Below are 21,773 nucleotides of genomic sequence, written 5' to 3'. Positions count from 1 at the left end.
AGCATATTATAGGGGATGTCCACGTTTACTGTGTTTGTTTGTACAGGCCATTTGGCAGCGCTTTCTGTATACATTGCTTTATCTTGGTATTATGCTACACTGCTGTGTACATACATCATTAGTCTGATGTTTACTTGTGTATCCCCTTGGTGTTACATTTACAGGACAGATTTGTATGTTTTGCAAACGTGTGCTTAAAATCATTGTCTCACAGACTATAATAGCATCTCTGACCAGATCATCTCTGGCATCTTATGCAGTCAGCATCTGCTAACATGGAAATCATTACACGTTTAGGCTGCAGCACTGCCCTTGTTACCAGTAGAATGGGTTGTAATGTAATAAACACAGAGCGTACATTAAAGCGTCACTCGTTTTTACATTTTCCAAGAGCAAATGTGTGAATAAGCCCTGAATGGTTTTATTTATTTATTAGCAGTTACTTATATAGCGCACACATATTCCGCAGCGCTTTACAGAGAATATTTGTCCATTCACATCAGTCCCTGCCCCAGTGGAGCTACAATCTATATTCCCTACCACATGTACATGCACACACATACAAACTAGGGTCCATTTTTTTGGTGGGAGCCAATTAACCTACCTGTATATTTTTGGAGTACCCGGAGGAAACCCACGCAAGCACAGGGAGAATATACAAACTCCACACAGTAAGGGTTTGTGGTGGGAATTGAATCCACAACCTCAGTGCTCTGAGGTAGTAATGCTAAGCATATTGCCTGCTAAAGACAGAGCGCCTTACCATAGTCATGATCATTTGGCCAGTAGAAGTATGTATTTGGCTATTTTGTTCTTCTTTTTCATTATATCTAAGACAAGCAGGCAGTGAATTAAGTGGTGTCTACCTTCAGTCTGCCCTAAAGTCGCACATCCACTTTCCGATTTCTGTGAGCGATTGGACAAGAAAATCGTTATCGTTCAATCGCACATGAATCTGGCACATTAATGTCGGAAACGACCAGCGATGCGCGCTCCCGCTGGTCGTGTCCGAAATCAATTATCGCCCGAACATGCTGGTCAACCTGACGATAACATCAGGTTGAGCATGTTAGGGGATGATTGATATGCCTACACTGAATGACTGAACGTTCATTGTAGGCACAGCACAAGACTGTGAAACGACTGCAAAATTACAATGTCATAGTCGTGCAGTCGTTTCAAAGTCTGCTAGTGAATGTGCCCCCTAACACCTGAGGTAGCAGGGATAAGAGTACATATAGTTACGATGCAGAGAAAGGTTCATCATGCAGCCTTAAGATTTCTAGATTGGATAACGCTGAAATTTATGGGTGAGGAAAAGGTCAAAGGAAAGGAGAACCAGGATAGTGATTCCTACTTAGGGGCCCATTTATCAACCAGTTTTATCATACACAATGAATTTTTAATACTCATTGTGTATGATAAATTTTTCTCCATCCAATCAGCTCCCAACTGTCCGCTGTTTGAAAAATGACAGTTGGGAGCTGATTGGCTGGAGCATCATTTAACGAGTTTGAAAACTCTTTGCGTATGATAAAACTCTATAATTGGGCCCCTTTAAAATGTTAATGGTTAATGTTGGGGGGGGGGGTTAAGTCAGTTAGAGGTAATCCTCTTTCAATCATGTGATGTCTTCTGTGGCACATGACCAAATCTGAAGCCATCATCCCTGGCACTAAACTCCTCCCTCTTTTAAAATATTTTTGGTGAAAAGCTTTCAAAAGTCACAATCAACACTCTACCCAACTCTCAGCTGTAGAAAATGCTGGTTACACGTTTATTTTTCTATGAGTCCTCCCTGTGGTGTGATGTCACTAGGCAGGAAATGAACACCGTACTTTCAGTCTGCTTCTTCATTACAATACTACAACACCAGAGTAATATGGTGATACAAGTGGCATACCATCTTAGTACCCTCTATAGTGGTGGTAGACCATTCTTCTGCTTAAGGTGGCACATTTTGAATCCTTTATATAAAAGAGAACAATGTCTGCTAGTCTTTTATATACACTATGGTCCACTGGTTCATTGACAGCAATTCCATTTTCTTTTTATGGATAAATTCTGTGCTTTGTCCTTCTTCCAAATCCTGCAACCTAAACAGCTGCCTTATTATAAGCCCACCCTTGCATGCCACTGTGGCTTACTGGTAATGCTTTAAACTTGTGGCGTATTCTACCTCCTTGTTGTGGTTTTTAGCTGAAGCTTTGGAAAAGGAATGAGGGGATCATATCAGGTGTCATGTTAACATTGTCAAATAGCTCTAAATATGTCTCTCATTTGTCTAGCAACAAGAACAGGACCCGACAAACCTGTATATATCTAATTTACCGCTATCCATGGATGAGCAGGAGCTTGAAAATATGCTGAAGCCATTTGGCCAAGTTATATCTACAAGGATACTCCGCGATTCCAGTGGTACCAGCCGCGGTGTTGGATTCGCAAGGTGAAGTTTTATCATTTTAAATAATAAACACACAAACAAAAATACTCCTAATTAATATTGCAAAAAGTGATAATGGATCACTCACACTGCTATATCTATTGTAATCTCAGCCATCTGAAAGGGAGCTGTACTGCAGTAATACAGCCCTGACTGCCATCTACATGTTACGTTTCACTAACGCTCAACTACTGACTCTCCCAGGGTGGTTCTTAAAATCCCAGATAAAAACTAGGGGAGGCAGTGAGCGAAAAGACCAACCACAATCCACAGAAAGGAGGTTGCAACGTGTGATTGCTATTTTTTTTTTTTTTTACAAATCACAACCCACACATATACACACCCATGCTGTTTTTCCTGGGGTTGGTTCTTCTTGCAGTCCCAGACAAAACTGGGGGAGTTGGGGTGAGTTAATAGACCAATTGCCATCCACACAGGTTGTATATCTTGATTTCACGATCACCCCTTTACCGCTTTAAATACACACACGTGTGTGTGTGTGTGTGTGTGTGTGTGTGTATGTGTATGTATGTATGTATATATATATATATATATATATATATATATATAGTGTCTCTCTCTCTCTCTCTCTCTCTAGCTATAGGAGGGAGGATTTTAGTTCCATATAATGTGGTGGTGTACCTTTAAAGTATATGTTTTCATTATTGCTATGCCAGTGTGTTATTAATCTTGTCTTTCCTTCACTTTCAGGATGGAATCGACAGAGAAATGTGAGGCAGTCATCAATCATTTTAATGGAAAGTTTATTAAGACGCTTCCTGGTGTTTCAGGTTTGTATTTTTATTTTTGTTCGCTAGTGACTTCAGAGGGGTTATGTAGGAGGATAAGTGCCCCGAAAATCTGCACTTTGATGGAGTCTCTAAGGTTTGCTTAAAGTGCTTTTCCACCTTCAGATGGTTTTCTATGTTTGGCTAGTATGTTTATATGTTTGGCTTGTACATGATCTCCTGCAACATTTACTAAAACCGTATGTAATTTTTGGTTATGCATTTATATCATAATAGAGGATTGTTTTTCATTGCCTTGCGATTTAAAATCATTATAATTATTATTTCATTCTTTAATACTTGTAGTGTAGTGTACACACTTATTCAGCAGTACTGTCAGCGGTATTGGTTGGCTCTCAAAGATGGAGATGTATCAAATCTCGGAAAGAGATAAAGTACCAACCAGTCAGCTCCAGTCATTTTTCAAACACAGCCCATAAAGTAGACAGTTAAAAGCTGATTGGTTGGTACTTTATCTCTCTCCACTTTATCTCTCCAAGATTTGATACATCTCACCCAATATGTACTTTCCTGGAGTGCTGAGATCTTTTCTCTTGCCTTGTACATGGCATGGTCTATTACTGATTCTCAAGTTAAAGTAAGGTTCTAGCAGAAGAATTTCACCATGGAATTGCAACATGGAACACTTGCTCTGTTCCTCCCAAGAGGTGAAGTGAGGTCACAACCTTATCTCAGACAACTCAGTGCCTGGTTCGGCAGTGATGAGGTTTCCACCTTGCCTCTATCTCGACTCTACACCTATCCTCGCACTCCGTTCCCCAGCCACAGTTTACAATAACCCACTGTAGCCAGATGCACAAGGTGACCCTCCTTCAGCACAATGTCAGTATGAGAATAGTGGGGACAGGTTAGTGAGATTAAATATTTCTCTCCAGCACAAGTACTCGTGGACTCGTGTTACCATGAGCACCAGAGTGTGGTTATATACGCCTGGGGAAAATGAAGTGTAAAGTTGGGCTATTCCCAGCAATCATTCCTTTAAATGTTCATGTATCCATTGTTAGACTTTATAAAACATGGGCCCTGTATTGTTCAGTGTAAACCATGCGGGTGAATAGGCAAACAAACCCTGGCAAGTTTTCAAATACTCAGCATTCAGTCATTTTCTGGGGACATGCGTGTAGGCATTCAGCTATTTACACTGATCAGTTCCTTTTACACATTCCTCTCTAGATGTTAACCCTGTTTTAGTTTTCATCTGATCTATAACAAACACACATTTCCTGTAATAGTCTTTTCATGCTGTGTATTAAACACCATAGGATTGTATAAAATATATTTTTCTGTTCATGGGACCAAATTACAGGTCAATCAACTGCATCCATTGCCAATTTTGATGTAGAAGGTTGAATTTCACCGATGTTATTTAGGTGTCAGACCAAGCGAATGGATCACAAGAGGTTTCATGGATTCTACTCTGCATGTGTACTTTTCTGCATATGCTGTCACCTGCTGACCAGGTTTCCAATCCTATAATACCAGATTGTCATTGTCATCCATGCAGATTTCTTTTTATGCCCACATACGCGGCAAGTTTGGACCAGTCGGCCAAATAGTTGTATTGATGACCATCGTAATTTGCTTAAGGCTGTATTGGCACCTAATCCAAAAGATATTTTAAGGTACCCCCTTTATTATGGGTGTGGGGGAAAACCAGTGGGAGTCCTGATTGGTCACTCCACCCTGTCTCAGCAGCTGCATATAGCCCCAGTTTCTGGGCAGGTTTTTGAGAAGAATCACAGAAAATCGGGGAAAACTGTTGCATACTGTTATCCCCCAGGGCTGTGGTAAATGACACCATGGGTAGAGGCACTATAAATAAAACTTTAAAGAGTACATTTATATAATTAATTCAATCCAGATTTACATCCCTTCAGGTCACATATTTCCCCTAAAATGTTAAATATTGTAGGTTTCTTTTTCTATATTTGCCATATCTCATCCCTTTAAAGAGGCAATATGGCAGTGAATACATTTGTTTTATAGTGCTAAAATGTGTATTATTACTAACCTCAGGAAGGTGCTTGAGAAAACAGCACAAAAATGTTGTAGGTAATGGAAGCACAGGCTTTCCAGGAGTAGAATCTCCAATTGGACATCCTTGGTTCCTCCCTTTGGCCCTGTGGGCACCTAGTGGCCCTGGGTTACAGTAAAACATTTGTATGTAGGTTTCTTTGACAAACAAAGAAGGGGTGGTACCCAAGCCAGTTTCTTGCTTAGTGTCCCATACCCACTGAACAACCATCATCTGTCCGTGGGTCCCGCTGGCCGGGGGTCAAGCCGCGACCCACTCCCCACGGCCTCCGCTGTAAGTGTACAGACGGGCGGCTGACTGCCCGTGCACACAGCACGATGGACAGATATGTCGCGCTGGCTGTGCTGCACAGCCAACGCGATATGTCTGTGAGCGACGGGCACACGATATATTGGCTGACCAATTGATCGGCCAATATATCTGCCAGTGTGTACCTAGCATTAGGCTCTAGACAGCCCCTATGCAGTTTTGCCACTCTAAAGGTGCCTACACACTTGGCGATCTGCACATGATCCCACGATGTGTACCATTTCCCTTGAAACTCCTCCCCGGCAGCTCTGCACACGATTTGGTGTTTAAAGTGTCCTGTCCTGCATCCAGACTTTTTCCAGTGCATTGTGTCTTAGATTGGCAGATCTGCCCTACAGCACGGCAGATCTGAAGATGCGATGTGCGACCAGTGGGGAATCGCATCGTGATTGGGAGTGGGGACTCAAGATTTGGGCATATTTTACACGATCTGTCGTTCCGATGCGTCGGAATCGGCCATATCGGGTAAAATATCTCCGAGTGTGTTAGGCAGCTTGAGCCTGGGGCTGTGATATCTTTCCACAACTACAGTCCTTTGCTTATAGACAGAAAGTATTAGTCAATTAGTAAAACCGTGGCATACTGTTGGGTAGACTTTTAATGCAATGTGACTTACTGTACCGCCAAGCTAATATTGAGATTACTGTTCTCGTTATTGAGGAAGCTAAATGTGTAGTTACTAAGGGGGTTACTAAGTTCCTATTAGCCGCAATAACCCGTTTTTCCACAAAAAGCTTTCACCAGTGAAAATGTTTTGCTAAAAATAGGTATCAGGCTATCCTATTAGCCGAAGTTTTCGCGGGTGCGAATTCTTGTATTACAATTATCGCATATCTTGTTTCGGGACCCTGGAGCTGGTGATAAGTTGTGCAAAACCTTTATTTTTGGCTATAAAATGTCGGGACTTGGTGCAGAACCATAGAGATGCTCCTTAATGACTAATTAGCACAAAATAATTTTTATTATTTTAACTTGGCAATAATGACATGTCATTTTTGGGGTGAAAAAGGGGTTTAAAGCAGTGGGACAAGTTAATTGGGGCTGTACCGATGGGACAGGTGTTTTAAACATTGCAGGAGGCAGGGACAGGTGATTTATTTTTATTTTTTAAAATGTTAAAGTGCCCTAAAATTACACAAAAATATACTTACACCCATTTTAGTGTACCCCTAATTTAACTACAGCATTTATTTTGCCACAAAAAACGTACTTTCTATAAATTTTCGCTGTTTTACAAACCTGCATTTGATTATGGCCACCAGCAGACTTCTATACTGTTACCCTATCTGTGTGTAAAAGAGGGAATTTATGAACAGGAAAAATGTTGTGGCGCAGCAGTATCTTTCTGGGTTGTACTGTTTACAGAAGGTGTTTTTTTTATTATTTTTTTTATTTATTACAACCATTAGCCAAGTATTTATTTAATGCAAAGTAAGATGAAATGTTTATTTAGAATTTAATAATCTTTTTTCACTGCCCTGAATCCCTCAAAAAGTCTCTCCCTCTGCAATCCCTCCCTAATTGAGGTGACTGGGATGCTCGGAACATGTTTTTCTCAGGTCTGTGAATCACCAGGATGAATGATTTAGAAATGAATTGAATTAAAAATGATTCACCAAAGAGACATCAATCAGCAAACCTCCCGGATAGAGAACCTGAGCTGGCAGTAATTATAGCATGTGCTGGGGGGGGGGGGATTTATGAGCTACTTTGTTTTGCAAAAAGAATATGAAACGCCATTCTATTACTCCTTTAGGTATGATACAATCACTATTGGCGTTACCCAGTCACTGAGATGAAGAATCATTTATGTCTGTAATATCACAAACTTACCTCTTAAGTTTTCATTCCAGTACCTTATTTTCAGCCTTACCTCTGAGGAGTATATTCAAATAAAGGTGTGCTGGATATTAAAGGCTAAAGTTACTTTTATAGCCTGTCAGTGTATTCGATGCCACCATTACTACTATCAAATAAATTTCAGCATAAAGAATATAACACAATAAGATGCCGTCCTTTGTGAGTGAATACGTCCTAAATTAATGACAAACAAAAAAAAAACATATTTACTTACCACTACTAGCCACCAGGGTTTTTTTGTGTTTTTTCAAGCATACTAGATAATATAGTTTTGGTGTCCAATCAAAGATTGATGCCCTTGTCTAATACCAAGGTAGGCTCATATGATACATGCTCCCATAGATACCAGTACATTACATGCAGTGTTTATATAATAGAAATGAGATTATACCAGTGATAGATGTTATTTAAAATGGGATGCGGACAGAATGCCGACCACTGGGATTCCGATGGTCAGAATGCCGACACCAGAATACTGCCGGCATCCCGTACCCAACCCCATTAAAATGATTGTCATTCTTTTTTTTTATATAGCTCTTATACCCAGCATTAAACAGAGAATGTTTATTAGCATCTGTCCCTGGCCCAGTGGATCTAATTTCCCTACCACAGGCAGACAAATACACTTGCATTAGGGCTAATTTAATGAGAAGCCAATTACCCTATCATTATGTTTTTTGGCTTTAGGAACAAACGGATGAAGCCCACGCGCAATATGAAATAGATTATCAGCCACTTAAACATGTCCAACTTCATATTATGTTATTTCACTTCAATATAGTTTGCCTTAGAGATGATGATTATTAATAATCTGTAGATTTTAAAACGGAAGATGTAATAGTTATGAGGAACTCTTTCTACAGCATTGTCTGATGCTTGTTATTGTTCCTATGAACCTCTTAGTAAATTGGGCCAGTCTCTATTGTATTGCGACATAATGCATTCATATCTTACCCCGGAAGAGACAGTATCCGTCTCCAACTCATCCGCTTGCCAATAACAAGATACGCTGACTGCAGCTATTAAGGGCGCATTGTTAATAAGATTGCAGAGGATTTGCTTTCCATCATATATAGCAGTGCTTTAATTGTGAAGCTGCATCTCAGTCAGGATGTAGGCTTCCTCTGTTCTTGCCTTTTGTTACAAAATGAGCTGCTCGAGGCCGCTGTAGATTCAGAGACTGAGCTGAGAGTGGATAAAATGGAATAATTAGTCTTGTTGAGCTTTCTTGGTGCACTACGCAGCAGGTGTACTGGGATCATTCCGAAATTGTTCTGTAGATATCGGCTAAAGACTGGAGTACAGGGATGACAGAGCACAGGGCAGCAAGCTGCAAATTAGCCCCATAGATAACTTCAGTCTACGTGATTAATTCATCCACAGCACAGACAGTGATTCTCTGGCGTCGGATGTACTGTCCTAAAGTTTTATACCCAAATTGTTCTGTAATGCCCTGAAAGAAGAAATAGTCAAGCTGCTGTAATAAATGGATTGCCAGGTGCTTATGGGGCAAATCAGTGCACAGAGAACAAGAAAATCACCCCTTCATTGGCTGAATTGCTATTTAGGGGGGGAATTCAATTAGCCGCAATTAATGCGGCAACTTAACGGGTATTAAGTTATCATACACTTTGAGACTATTTTTGCAAAATCCGATTGCAAAAGTCTGCGATGCAGCAAACGTGTGATTAATTTTACATGTATTTTGCTGCGATAAGTAAAGGTGAAAATGGAGAAAACTGCCTGTACCCCAAAAAAAGGCACTGATGAAGGAAAATAATTTGTGTTATTGGCCCTAATAAAAAAATTTGGGATTCTTATACACGATGCGGGGCACGATTACGACGCCGTCGTCTCCCGCGGGCTGAACTGCATACACTGAACGTTCAGGCATTCACTGTATGCAGATCAATCGTCCCCGAACATGGCAACCTGACAGCGGTCGTCAGGTTGACTGTCATGTTCGGGCGATGATTGATGTTAAAAACGACCAGCGGGCGCACGTTTTTAACCTTTTACTGCCCGATTTGCGGGCGATTACCAAGCGATGGAGCGATAATGACCGCCGTTATTGCTCCATCGCTAGGTTTAATCGCCTAGTGGATGGGCAGCATTAAAATGTGTCAAATGACTGTTATATGCATTAATAAAACAAACCTATAAATAATGATAGAAAGCAAGTGTTCTTTTGACAAATAAATGCTCTACTTAAATTGGGGGTGCATAAAAATGCCTATGGCTAGAACTGTATATTTTTGTCCTTTAAAGACTCTCTTACAATAACTTCAAAATACGCCTCTAACACCCCCATGCACTCTTAAAAACACCTGTCCCATTCATACATCACCCCCATATACCTGTCCCATATCAATTAACTTATATTCCTGCACTGTGCACTTTTTTACCCCAAAAATGACATGTCATTATTGTCCAAATTAAGCTAATTAACCTAATTAGTCATTAAGGAGGGTGTCCCAGTGGTTCTGAACCAAGGGCCTGATTCAGACCCGCTCACAAGCGCATTGCGCTCGCAAGCGATTTGATGGTGGCTCAGTGCGCATGCACAGCGTGCGCAAGCCATGCAGCGAGTGAGAAATCACTCGCTCCGGGGCTCGCAACAAAACGGGGCGGCTGACTATGTTGATCGACAGCTTGCCCCGTTTTGTAGGCGGGGAGGAGGGGGCAGTGGCTGAACAAAAGGAGGCATTCTTGAAGGAACGCCTGCCGTTTGTGGGCGGCCCTACTGACATCACTTGTGATGTCAGTAGTGGACTTCCTGCTCTATTAGAGCAGGAAGTCCACTCGGGCTTGTGAGACCTGAGATTCTACCACAGGGTCTCCTTGCAAGCCTGATGGTCGCGATAATCACGACCATCTCCTGGCCGCTCGCACTAGCTGTGGGTGGGCACCCACAGCTTTGCAAGCGGACAGGAAAATAAAGAATTCCTCCCCGCCCTGATTCAGAGCGTATGCTCGCAAATAGTTAGCGCCCCTGACTCAGGCCCCAAGTCTCGACATTTTTAGCCTGAACTAGGGGTTTTGCACAGCTTTTAACCTGCTCTGGAGGTGGTGAAACCTTTTTGCGGCTTTCTGCTATTCAGATTTCGCACCTGCGAAATGCCACAACTAATAAGATTTCACAATATGTATTATATACGTTACCACCGGTGAAAACATTTTGCAAATAAAAACAGCTTATAGAGGCTATTTGAATTCCCCCCCTTAATGGTTTGAAAAATCAGAGTGTAACTTTATCAGTGGTAGTGTGCTTCTCTCGCCTCTAATGAATTATGTATCATGACTTCAGGTGGCCAAGGTGATATCGCAGTGGTTTGTCATTTGTCGGCTGAATAAATCCCAAGGGCTCTATTTATTAATAGAAAACTGATGTAGTCACTGGAGACTGGGCTTTTCCCTTTCTGTAATATATTAGTAGTAATTTGCCCATTTTCACCAATGAAATCTCCAACATGCAAACAAAGCATGGGGAAAATCTATTTAACAAGTATCACAGTGGTTTAAGCATAGCAGCAATCTTCCTACTGCTATGGCTATCTCAGTATTGCGATGGCAGCAGATAGTCAATACTTTTATATGGCTGCAGACATACAGTATCGGCAAATTTCAGAAACTGCTGAAACCATTTACCCATCTGTACTGTAGCTTATAGCAGGGCATGCCTACCAGCATTTGTGAGTTTGATGATACAGGAGCATAGCTACAGGATGCTGGGGGCGTGACCATGTCATAGTGGGCATGGACACACCGCTACACAGTTTCACAAGAGACTGCCCCGCCAACATTTAGGAGGTATGACTGCTATAATGTGCATTCTAGGACATTATGGAAGTACATGAATCTATTTGCATAGGGTATTTACTGTATAGCACTGTACTGTATTGAGTCCTCAGTGTCTTTTCTTTATGGAGCAGTTTGGTTTTATACATCATAATGCTGTATTAGTGGCTGTCTGACACCGTTGCTCATCTCCACAGCTCCCACAGAAGCCCTGCTGTGCAAGTTTGCTGATGGAGGGCAAAAGAAGAGACAGTCCCAGAACAAATATGTCCAGAATGGAAGAGCCTGGCCGAGAGAGGGCGAGGTGAGACTTGTAAGTCCTTCCATAAAATTTCAGGGTGGGTGCATGGATGAGTAGCTTAAATACATGACTCACACAGACTTTTTTACTTGGCGCAGCCACGGCCTGGGTGTGTGCCCTCCTCTTCTCATCTGCTTTGGCTGGGCATTTGCCTTTACATATTCATCGCTTAACTTTTCTCAGCAATGCAGCTGGGCTCCGTGCAACTACAGAGGAATTGTTTTTCTAGAACCATGCGTCTACATGCACAGGCACGGAGAGATATTTAGGAAAATTGAAGGAAGAAACACTGTAGAAAATGGTTATCTGTGAAAGGCGGAATCTAGACTATAGAATGCTCATATAATTCCGATCAGAGGCCAGATGAAGTCCTTCAGGGGTCTATTTACTAAGCAGTGCTGGGAGACAGAGTGAAAAGTGATAAGGTACCAGCCAATCAGCTCCTAGCTGCCATCTCACAGGCTGTGTTTGAAAAATGACATTTGGGAGCTGATTGGCTGGCACTTTATCACTTTTCACTCTGTCTCCTGACACTGCTTAGTAAATAGACCCCTCTGTCTATGCTGTGTACAGAGATTGTTGCCTACATATCAGACTAAGTAGCTACTAACAGGAAGTCTGCGTAGACAATGGATATTCTGCTCTTGGGTCCAGATAATCCACTCATAGAGTGAGCAAGACCCCTGTGCTTACATAGGACAAACTTCTGTGTCTCAGATTTCTTTTGTAGCTGGGCTTTCACATGCCTACGCCTTCCCAGACCCGGATTTGTATAAAAGCTAGAAGGGTCAGGGTTCCCTGACTGCTCCTTAATTTCCTGTTCCTTCATCATTCACAATTGTTTTTTTAAAACATTTACTTATATAATGTAATATCTCTAGGTTCTGCTGGGAAAAAGGGTGGAATTTTTCAACCAGTCAAAAAAGAGGGAAAACACAGAAACGAGGGAGGGGATAGAAACATATAATCCTGGCCACAGAGTCTTACTTTCTGACCACCGGGAAACCCCTACATACTTTAACTGCAGCGTTGATTTTAAACAGAGATAATTTCTTTATCATTACACTACTAACATGCCTCCTGTGCTCTTCTTACGCTCTCATCCCTATCTTTTTCATATACTGCCTGGCGAAAAGGGAGTAGCCGCCAAAAAATACGGGGGGATTACCGATTGCAATTGAAATACTTTAATTACATTTGCAAATTTAGAACTGTAGATTATCACTAGGGAGACACTGTAAACGTTTCCCTAACCTTTTGTTACCTGTTCAGTGGAGTATTACAGGAACACTTTTTATTTTCATATATAATGTCTGAAGTCCATATGGGAATCATTAACATTAATTTCCTCTTCACAGGCTGGAATGACACTGACCTATGATCCCGCTGCTGCTATTCAAAATGGGTATGTCAGAAGGTGATTTTCCCAACTCCGATCTTTTAATTTCATGTTTGTTTTGTCTGAGAAACTTCTGAACAAGTTGATTGCTCACGGTGGTGGCAGCCATTTTGCATACTCCTATCCAGTGACACCACTAAAGCTGACTACACGATAATCTGCCAAATTATCCGGTGATTGGTCCGGTTATCGTGTAGGCATATTGATTTCCAAAAACACAGATAAAACGGATGAGAATCGTTCTGGTCCGATTATCCAAATATCTAGAATTCCTGACCTATCTTGGCCACAATGTAATGACATTGTGTAGTTTGTGGGCATTCCCAATAATCTGACCCTATTTCCTCCGATATTTTTGTTTATCGTCATTGTGGGTGTACATGCAAATTCACTGTGGTGAAACAGGAAATGATGTATGTCCAGTTTTGTACGCCTCCGAGAGTACTGTCTTTTTATTTAAAATTTATTTACATATCGGTGACAAGAGAAGTGAATATTGTTTAGTGTGAAGTGATGATATCGGGAGTTTCCAGTAGCAGTAAATTCCTACCATTTAGAGGATGTTTAGGAAAATCACTCTAGTGTGTGTAGCCAGGCATATGACCGGTCTGATGTACTATGGGCGAGGGTGCAGACCGTTAACTCATGAAGACCAAAGTGCCCCAGTAAGATCAACACTTCCTATTCAAATGGTGGCCTTCCACAAAATGGCTGCTTCCGCTACTTGCGAGCAACAGGATACTTTTACAGTTATACAATTTATTGTTTGTGTTCCTGTTGCAGGTTCTATCCCTCGCCATACAGCATTGCCACAAACAGGATGATCACCCAAACATCCATCACTCCTTACATTGCGTCTCCCGTCTCAACGTACCAGGTGAGAGAGCCATACTGCTAGAATAACATTGTTTGCTAAGTTCCGCTACACATGCTAGGAGAGCACTCATTACATCTGACTTGGCTGGTCTGTAGCATCAGAGAACCGTGGTCTCCTTATAACAATTCACCTCTGCTAGAACCTGAGAAGCTGCCATACCTGGTATCTCCTCTGTGTACTTCCCTCCATCCCTCCCTTTTTCCCCCTTTTTTCTGGATTTCTTAAATAAACAAAGCATTTTATTAATGTGTAATGTGCCCTTTGACCTATGTCCAACTATAGCACTATCCTTTTTTGCACATATAGTCAATGTATAATAGATATGTATATCAATAACTTTTTTCTACTTATTGATATTCACAATGGTCTTTGTCCTGATTTTATTTTCTTAATCAATAGAGTGATTTCAATACTTTCTGGGCTGGTGAATGGAGTCAGTTCTCACCTCATCAGCTATAGTTTAAATCGCTGTCTCTTCTGGATTGAATTATTGAACATACAAGATGTTTGCTAGTAGCCTCATCTTACATATGGGCAATTTACTCTATATTGTACAGTATCTTAGTGGAGGCAGAATTCCGGCATTCTACAATATAATTTTTTTTAATAAACGATTTAAAAATAAATCTGTAAATCTTTGCATGCAGTATTTTATAAATATATATAACGTTGTGGTTTTTTTTTTTTTGCTTTATTTTATTCATTTTTTGTTCATTCCTAAATGCACTTATACTCCATGGAAAACACACTAATATATCAAGCCAGTACAGTAACCATGGGCTAATCTAGGTTGCCCCAAATATATGCCCCACATACAAGCTCCCTACGTTCATAGATGTTCCTACCATGTACCAGTTATAAAGTTCCTGTACTAGTGTCGACTGTAACTATCTGTTCATCATATCTATTGTGTCGTGCAGTATTTTAATTGTCTCAAATATGGTTTATAAATGCCCTTTACCACTGATCCTGAGCCTCAAGTCCTAAACCCCATGTCTGGAATTTATTCTACTCTCCCCCTCCCCCACGAAAACAGACATAAGATACAGACCTGGTATCATAATGAATATGCAGCTACACGGGATCTGGATGAAAGATCTAGAACCATGAATAGATCGACCTGGTAAAAAAGTTGACACAAAAATGGTCGACATGTTTTTCATGGGTTTTTTTCAACACTTTTAATTGAAAGAGGGAATGAGAGTTTGCCAAGCCACTGTTACTCTGCTGCCTCATGGCCACCTCAATGGCCAAGCTCTCCATGTTCCCAACGCCCACTGCATCTCATGTGTATAAAATACTTAATATTGTAATTATTGAACCAATGTTTATGTGCGAATGATAAAGGATTACTGTGCAATATACCATGATGGCAGCACAGTGTGCAGAATGCACCCGTCCGCCACATTTCCCTTTCTCCCAGGCCTGCATCATCTTACCACATTACCAGGAAATTGTAGCAGAAATAGTTGAAAGCTATTTGTAATGAGACCTCCAAGGGGTGGATTTAGTAAAGTGGTGGCATTGCCATTGCCAAACAATCACATTTTAGCTATTTTTTCATAGAATTTGTTAATATTATTATAATTACATTTTATTTATAGGGCGCCGCAAGTGGTCCGCAGCGCCGTACATACAGTAAAGGGTACACAGAACATTACATTACAATACAGTAACCAAAATATAAACAGAACACAAGTAACAATTAGCAACACAATTCTCCATGCGCAATACAGCTCTGAAGGTGAAGGCTGTAATAGAAGTGCTAGAGAAGAAGGCTGTGAGACAGTGGGGAGGAGGACCCTGCTCCTAGGAGCTTACAATCTAGTGGATTCTAGATTCTACAGTCTACTAGATATGTGACATAGAATCTGGATCGTTGCTATAGACAAATCTACCCAAAGACTGTTTTCCAGGTATTCATTTTGATTTGATTACCATGCAACCTGGTAAACTTTGTTAAAACTAAAATAGTAACATTATAAAAACTGAGAGAGATCTTCTATAAATCTTTGTATACCCAACTACCATGCATTTGGATGTACTTTCAATATGCTGCCTTATGCCAATTATTGCATTTAAAGGCTTATTTTTTTACACATTTGAAATGTCATCTGAGTAAAATAGTGGAATTTAGAGTTGGATACAATTAGAACCCACTAGAGGCACAGAGCAAAGTTTATACTGTTCTAACCCTGCATCCCATGTTCTCTCTGCTTGGCAGGCGTGAGGCCATTGGGTAGTGCTCGCAACCACACTGCTTGGCTTGAAATTCACGTGGTCAAACCCTGACTGAAATCTCTGCTTGCAGTCCGTGGCAATTTAGGATTTAGATTTAAAACTTCCGTGGTATTTTTGGTGTACTAGATGAGAATGTGGGCCCAGTAACTGGCCACAGACCACCAGTAATATATATTTTTCAGGCTTTCATGTGGCCATGGGTGCTATACTAGAATTCAGTCACATACCTCTGCAGGAGATAGGGATTTTGCCTGCGGCCTTCACTAGTGAATCTAGGCCTGAATTGGTAATGTTTTCATTATAATGTGTACATGATGCCTTCACGTAGGAGGCAGCCATTTTATGTGGTAATATGGTAATCCAATATATTATATGGTACCTCATGCTTTACTGATATATGTAGTTCCTGTTGATCTAGCAAAAAAAAGTGTCAACAGGGACGCTTTAACTTCCTCTATCCAGGGCTGTATTACCCAAGGCAAGGAGTGTTCTTCTTTTATCAGGACCTGTTGCATGAGATGCTGTGGCCCTTATTTACTAATATTGTGCAGTGTTCTGCCCAGGCTGTTTTTTTTTTTTTTGGTGGTGGGTGGCGGATACCAATGCCCGGCACCCTCACCAATGCTTCTTTGTCTCCAGCGGTCAGTTGCGTGTGCACACAGAGCCTCCAAGGGGATTGAAGATGGCACTGCAATGTCAGCGCAGCTCAACTTTCAGCCACATCACAGTGCAGGGTGGCATCAGGTTGGAGAGCAGAGATCCCTCCCCTTCCTCAGGAACATACATAATGATATTGACCCGCTGTGGTCTGCAGAGTGCTGGGCTACTATTGTGAGAGATAGATATAGATAGATAGATATATATATATATATATATATATATATATATATATAATTTATATTAATTTGCATCCACAAAGCAATTGGGCTGTATCTGGGCACTTGAAAAAATTATTTGTGTCTGTGACAAAGCAATTGGGACAACTAAACCTCTAAGAAGAAGAGAACATATCAACGTATATTAGCCAAACACTGCTAATTTTCCTCTGCACCTCTATGGGGTGCCAGGGTAACTTAGTGTTTTCGCCCGACCATTCCAGGGCACTTCATGGCCATTTCAGTGATTTGAATTTCCCCAAGAAGTTTGTTTCATAGGACAAGCCAGTGTATGAACTACAATATTGATATAACTTATAAAAGTATTACAGTCGCTAGGCTTTGCACAGATTTTTTTTTTTCTTTTATTTTACTATCCTGACTGCAAAATACAAAATGTTCTATTTACCAAGTCTAGACACAGTGCAGACTTTACTCCTTCTGTTTTTCCCAGCACTTTATGATCTGCAAAACAGATGGCTGATGCAGGAACAAGTGCACAGTGCACCACACATCACTACCCTGACAGAAGAGTCTATCCACTTAATAGTGCTATTATTTTCTGATCTACATTTATATGGTGCTGTTTATTTACCTGCAAATTGGCATAATTAAGAACATTCCCTTAATTTTCTCCTCATGGGGAATGTGATTACATTTCTCACAATGAGCTCAAAGTCCAATAAAAGTAAATGATTTTGGACAGTTTTCCCAAGGCGAGGCGCCACCAAGTGCCGCGGCCACTGTGTAAGAGTGCGGATGCCATGAAAATCTGCCCATATATAAAAGTGTTGTGGTGGTTATATTATATAAAGGAGCAAGCAATTTTATATAAGCTACTCAATCATAAATATTTGAGAATCAGTGTATTGTGTGCCCTGTGGTCTCATGGACTGTTTGATATTGTCCAATAGTAAGTACTGGTCTGGACTCTCTCAATTTGCCCAAAAAACCCACGTAAAAAGAGGTTACTACAATCCTGAGCCACAGCACTCATTCGGTCCTAGGCGGGAGCCTCATTTGTCGAATACAGGTTGAGTCTCCCATATCCAAAATGCTTGGGACCAGGGGAATTTTGGATAACGGAATATTCCGTATTTTGGAATATTTGCATATCATAATGAAATCTCTTGGGAATGGGGCCCAAATATACACACAGAATGCATTTGTGTGTTATGTACACCTTATACACACAGCCTGCAGGTCATTTTATACAATATTTTCAATAATTTTGTGGCTCGAACAAAGTTTGTGTACAGAAATGAAATTCATTTATGTTTCATATACACCTTATACATATAGTCTGAAGGTAATTACATTATTTTTAATAATTTTGCCTTAGACAAAGTTTGTGTACATTAAACTATCAAAAATCAAAGGTTTCATTTTCTCAGTCATGCCAAAATAATTCCGTATTTCGGAATATTCCGTATTTCGGAATATTTGGATATGGGAGACTCAACTTGTAGTTGTAGTAATCTAAAGTTTCCTCATTTATAATGTCCCATAGAGACACGAGGATGTTCGTTTCATGCATTCCAAGCTGCTTAAGCATCAGCTTTTAAAACGCTGAAGAAAATGTTGTAATAATGAAATTCAGTGGATTGTAAAAAATAGATTTTAAATATTAATTAGATTAGTGTTTACAATGTGCAAAATATTTGAAAAAAAATATTCTAATTTATATTATTTATTTTCCAATATAATAATACAAATTAAGAAAAACAATATCTTAGGGGGTAATTCAATTCACTCAGTAGTTGTGATGCGGTTCCCAGAACAGCCAACAGTGCCGATTTTGGGTCTCCTCTATGAAAAATCAGCGATATTGGGCTACCAAAATATATGGTAATGTGTGCATTCACACATTGAGAGCCAACAACGCGCAGGTCTGAATTTCCCCATAAAGTCAATATAAAAAGATAAAGTATATTTTTTCTTCTAATGTCTCTAATTGTATCAGAATTATAATACTCTCCTAACAGTTCTTTCCTCATTCTATGTTCTTCTAGGTGCCAAGTACCTCCTGGATACCACCACCTCAGCCATACATCATGCAGCATGCTGTAAGTTTTTTATTTTTTTTATTTTATCTCAAGTCAAGTGACACCTACTGGCTATGAACAAGTACTACACTATGTTACAGATGCTGGTTAACATGTAATTCATAGATTTTGTTTCAAAGATCTCCCGGCCTTGTAGCTTGAGAGCTATTCTATAAATCGGCCTTGTTTAGTTTTAGGGGCAATCTAGCTAAGGGGGGGGGGGGCAAATCTGCATTGGGATAAAACACGTAGCGATGCAAGAATGTAGCTGCAAATTTTGCAAGTAGAAAAAATACAGGCTGCTTTTGCATGCAGCACACAAACACTGGGCACCATGAGTCAGAGTTGAGCTAGGCTGCGCCTTCACGACTTTTGACTTCAAATTCGTCTCGCCGTCCCTGCCACTCAACATGTTTTTTGTTTGAGCTGCAAAATGGCACCTTCTAATGCACGAGGCGCTACGTTATATGGGACTAAGAAGGCGATGGAGAAATGCTGACAAACTCTTTGAAGGCAGCTCGCTGCCTGTGGATTTCCAGCCAAATACATGAGAAGCACAATGTCCCCTTGTCAGAAGTGAAACAATGACAGATCAATTATGGCTTGTCCTTTAGACAATATACTATATGTATCGGCTCTGAATATGACAAACAAAGCAATCTATCTGCTGTGAGACCTATTGTAACTCATGGATCAATTGTAAAAAAAAAAAGCTCAGAAACTGTTATATATACAGGTGCTCTTTATGTTAAAGAAAAGGTCACACACCTGCCGGAGTGAATGCTGCCCCCATATTTATTCATTTAGCCTTGGGCCATTCATTCTCACATCTGTTCTGTCAGCTCACTACAGCTAAACGATCTGGAATGGATTTTGGCTGACAATTAAAGTGAACCTGTCTCCCACACAACATGGAGGTCACTATTAAGTGGGCTAGTCCAATGCAATGTAGAGCCTATTATTTCACTAACTAATAAGTGAGAACATTGAGGCATGCAAGACTATGTGCCTCATACCTCATTAATTTCTCTTGTTCCTGCTGACTTGATGGGCTAATCTCATGAAAATGGGTCCTCTAGAACAACATGTAACAATGTGTTTTACAGAGACCACCCAAAGCTCTCCAGTTCCTGGGTTTTTTTTCCAGATTTTTTAATTTAATTTTTTTTTTAATTTTTGCAACAAAGGAATTTTTCCTAAAATATTAAGATAGCAATTTCTCATCGCTCTAGAGATCTTCATCTTTCATTTTGCCTCACTAACCACAAACTGTGCTTTCGTCAATTTCCCTCTTGCAGGAAAGACTTTGAGAACACACACTGCCTCCAGCCATGTTCTCCAATTGTCACGTGGTTTTTTTTGTTTTGTTTGTTTGTTTTTTTATTCCAACCCCTGAAAACGAATATTGTACGGGGAACAAATATGCGTTTTTTTTCATCTTTGGCTCATTAGACTACTAATGTGATTTTTTTTTTACCACCTTCCAGTTTCACAAATTGTCATGACAAAATAAAGTTTATATCTCAATAGCTAAGTGGATGATGAAAGAATCTGTCACAAAGTTTTGGGAAATCTATTTAATGGTGATGCTGAGCTCTAGTCTCAATTATCATTAATGAATTACTACAGCTGCAGCAGTGGGTATAGTGATGTATTCTAAAACGCATTCCTGCATACATTAGCTGTGCTGGCTCTCTTAATGGATATCGTACATGATATTGCACCGCAGATTTGGGAATTAAATGCACGCTAACCTCCCAAAATGTGTTTTGCAATGGAGTTTGGTAAAGAGAATGCATATGCTAAGTATGGTTTCCAGTTATCTCTCTCATGGCTATTAGCAAACATAGGGTTATTATAGGCTATTAGCAAAGTAGGGTTTGTGTCCCCTTTGCTTGTTCTCTGTTATTTTCTGACTAGGCTCCAGCACAATTACACCGTACCACTTCCTAATGGCATCCGATAATTCCCTTTGTGACACCCCAACATCTTGTATTGTGTGAAAATGATCACACTGAACAGCAAGATATGAGGTGTGACTACGAGCGCAGATTAGGCGCATATGTGAATATACTATTGCAAAAACATACCAAAATTACATTTTATATTGTGGGGTGAGATTGTTCAAATGATATAAAGAGGTGAAGAAACGCATGTTAGATAGACTACCCTCCATTACAAGAGCACATTAAGGGCTATATTCAGAGATGGACGGTATTGCACAGTTGCTTCCATGTGGCTGTGTAATAACGTCCAACGAACATTCTAATGCAGCAAGAGGCATCTGTAGGAAAAAAAAAACCTATCGGCATCTGCGGTCCGAGTACTGACGCAGCCTGGGATCACTGATGGTCGCAGTAATCGCCCATCCTGGCCCTGGCAGAGATGGATGTTATTACACAGCCGCATGGAAGCATCTGGGCAATACCGTTCAACTAACATTCTATCGCAGCAGGAGGCATCTGTAGGAACAAAACCCTATCGGCATCTGCAGTCCGAGTACTGACGCAGCCTGGGATCACCGTTGGCCGCAGTAATCGACCTATCCTGGCAGTCGCAGGCCCCAACACTCCCTGAAAACAGGGGCAACATGCTCCCAAATCGCTTGGGGCCATAGCATGTGAGGCCGCAGGACACGTTCTGAACATGCGCAGAACCCCAACAATCGGAGATGTACTCTAACCATCGGGTTTGCATACATCTCTCAATCAGACCCCAAGTCATTTTATTACCCACCAAAGCACTTGTGGAGAACGTGTCTCATCCTTTTACTCGGCACGT

The 21,773-nt window shown here is 40.6% G+C and overlaps 1 protein-coding gene across 5 annotated transcripts in view; it reads left to right on the top strand.

Annotated features, from left to right (window-relative positions):
• RBMS1 (RNA binding motif single stranded interacting protein 1) overlaps nt 1-21,773 on the top strand; it is a 356,477-nt gene that overhangs the window by 318,315 nt on the left and 16,389 nt on the right. For 2 of the 5 annotated variants that reach the window (XM_088474808.1, XM_088474812.1), the window contains exons 5-10: nt 2,289-2,446; nt 3,155-3,234; nt 11,452-11,567; nt 12,914-12,972; nt 13,738-13,831; nt 18,960-19,013. In XM_088474808.1, coding sequence (XP_088330934.1) covers nt 2,289-2,446; nt 3,155-3,234; nt 11,452-11,567; nt 12,914-12,972; nt 13,738-13,831; nt 18,960-19,013 — 561 coding nt within the window. The remainder of the gene's footprint in view (nt 1-2,288; nt 2,447-3,154; nt 3,235-11,451; nt 11,568-12,913; nt 12,973-13,737; nt 13,832-18,959; nt 19,014-21,773) is intronic. The other 3 variants (XM_088474811.1, XM_088474809.1, XM_088474810.1) reach the window with 3 other exon arrangements.

Source organism: Taudactylus pleione, unplaced genomic scaffold, assembly GCF_031769625.1.
Source record: "Taudactylus pleione unplaced genomic scaffold, aTauple2 ptg000156l, whole genome shotgun sequence".
Classification (NCBI taxonomy): domain Eukaryota; kingdom Metazoa; phylum Chordata; class Amphibia; order Anura; family Myobatrachidae; genus Taudactylus; species Taudactylus pleione.
Note: the sequence above shows the minus strand (reverse complement) of the source record. Positions and strands in the feature narration are given on the sequence as shown.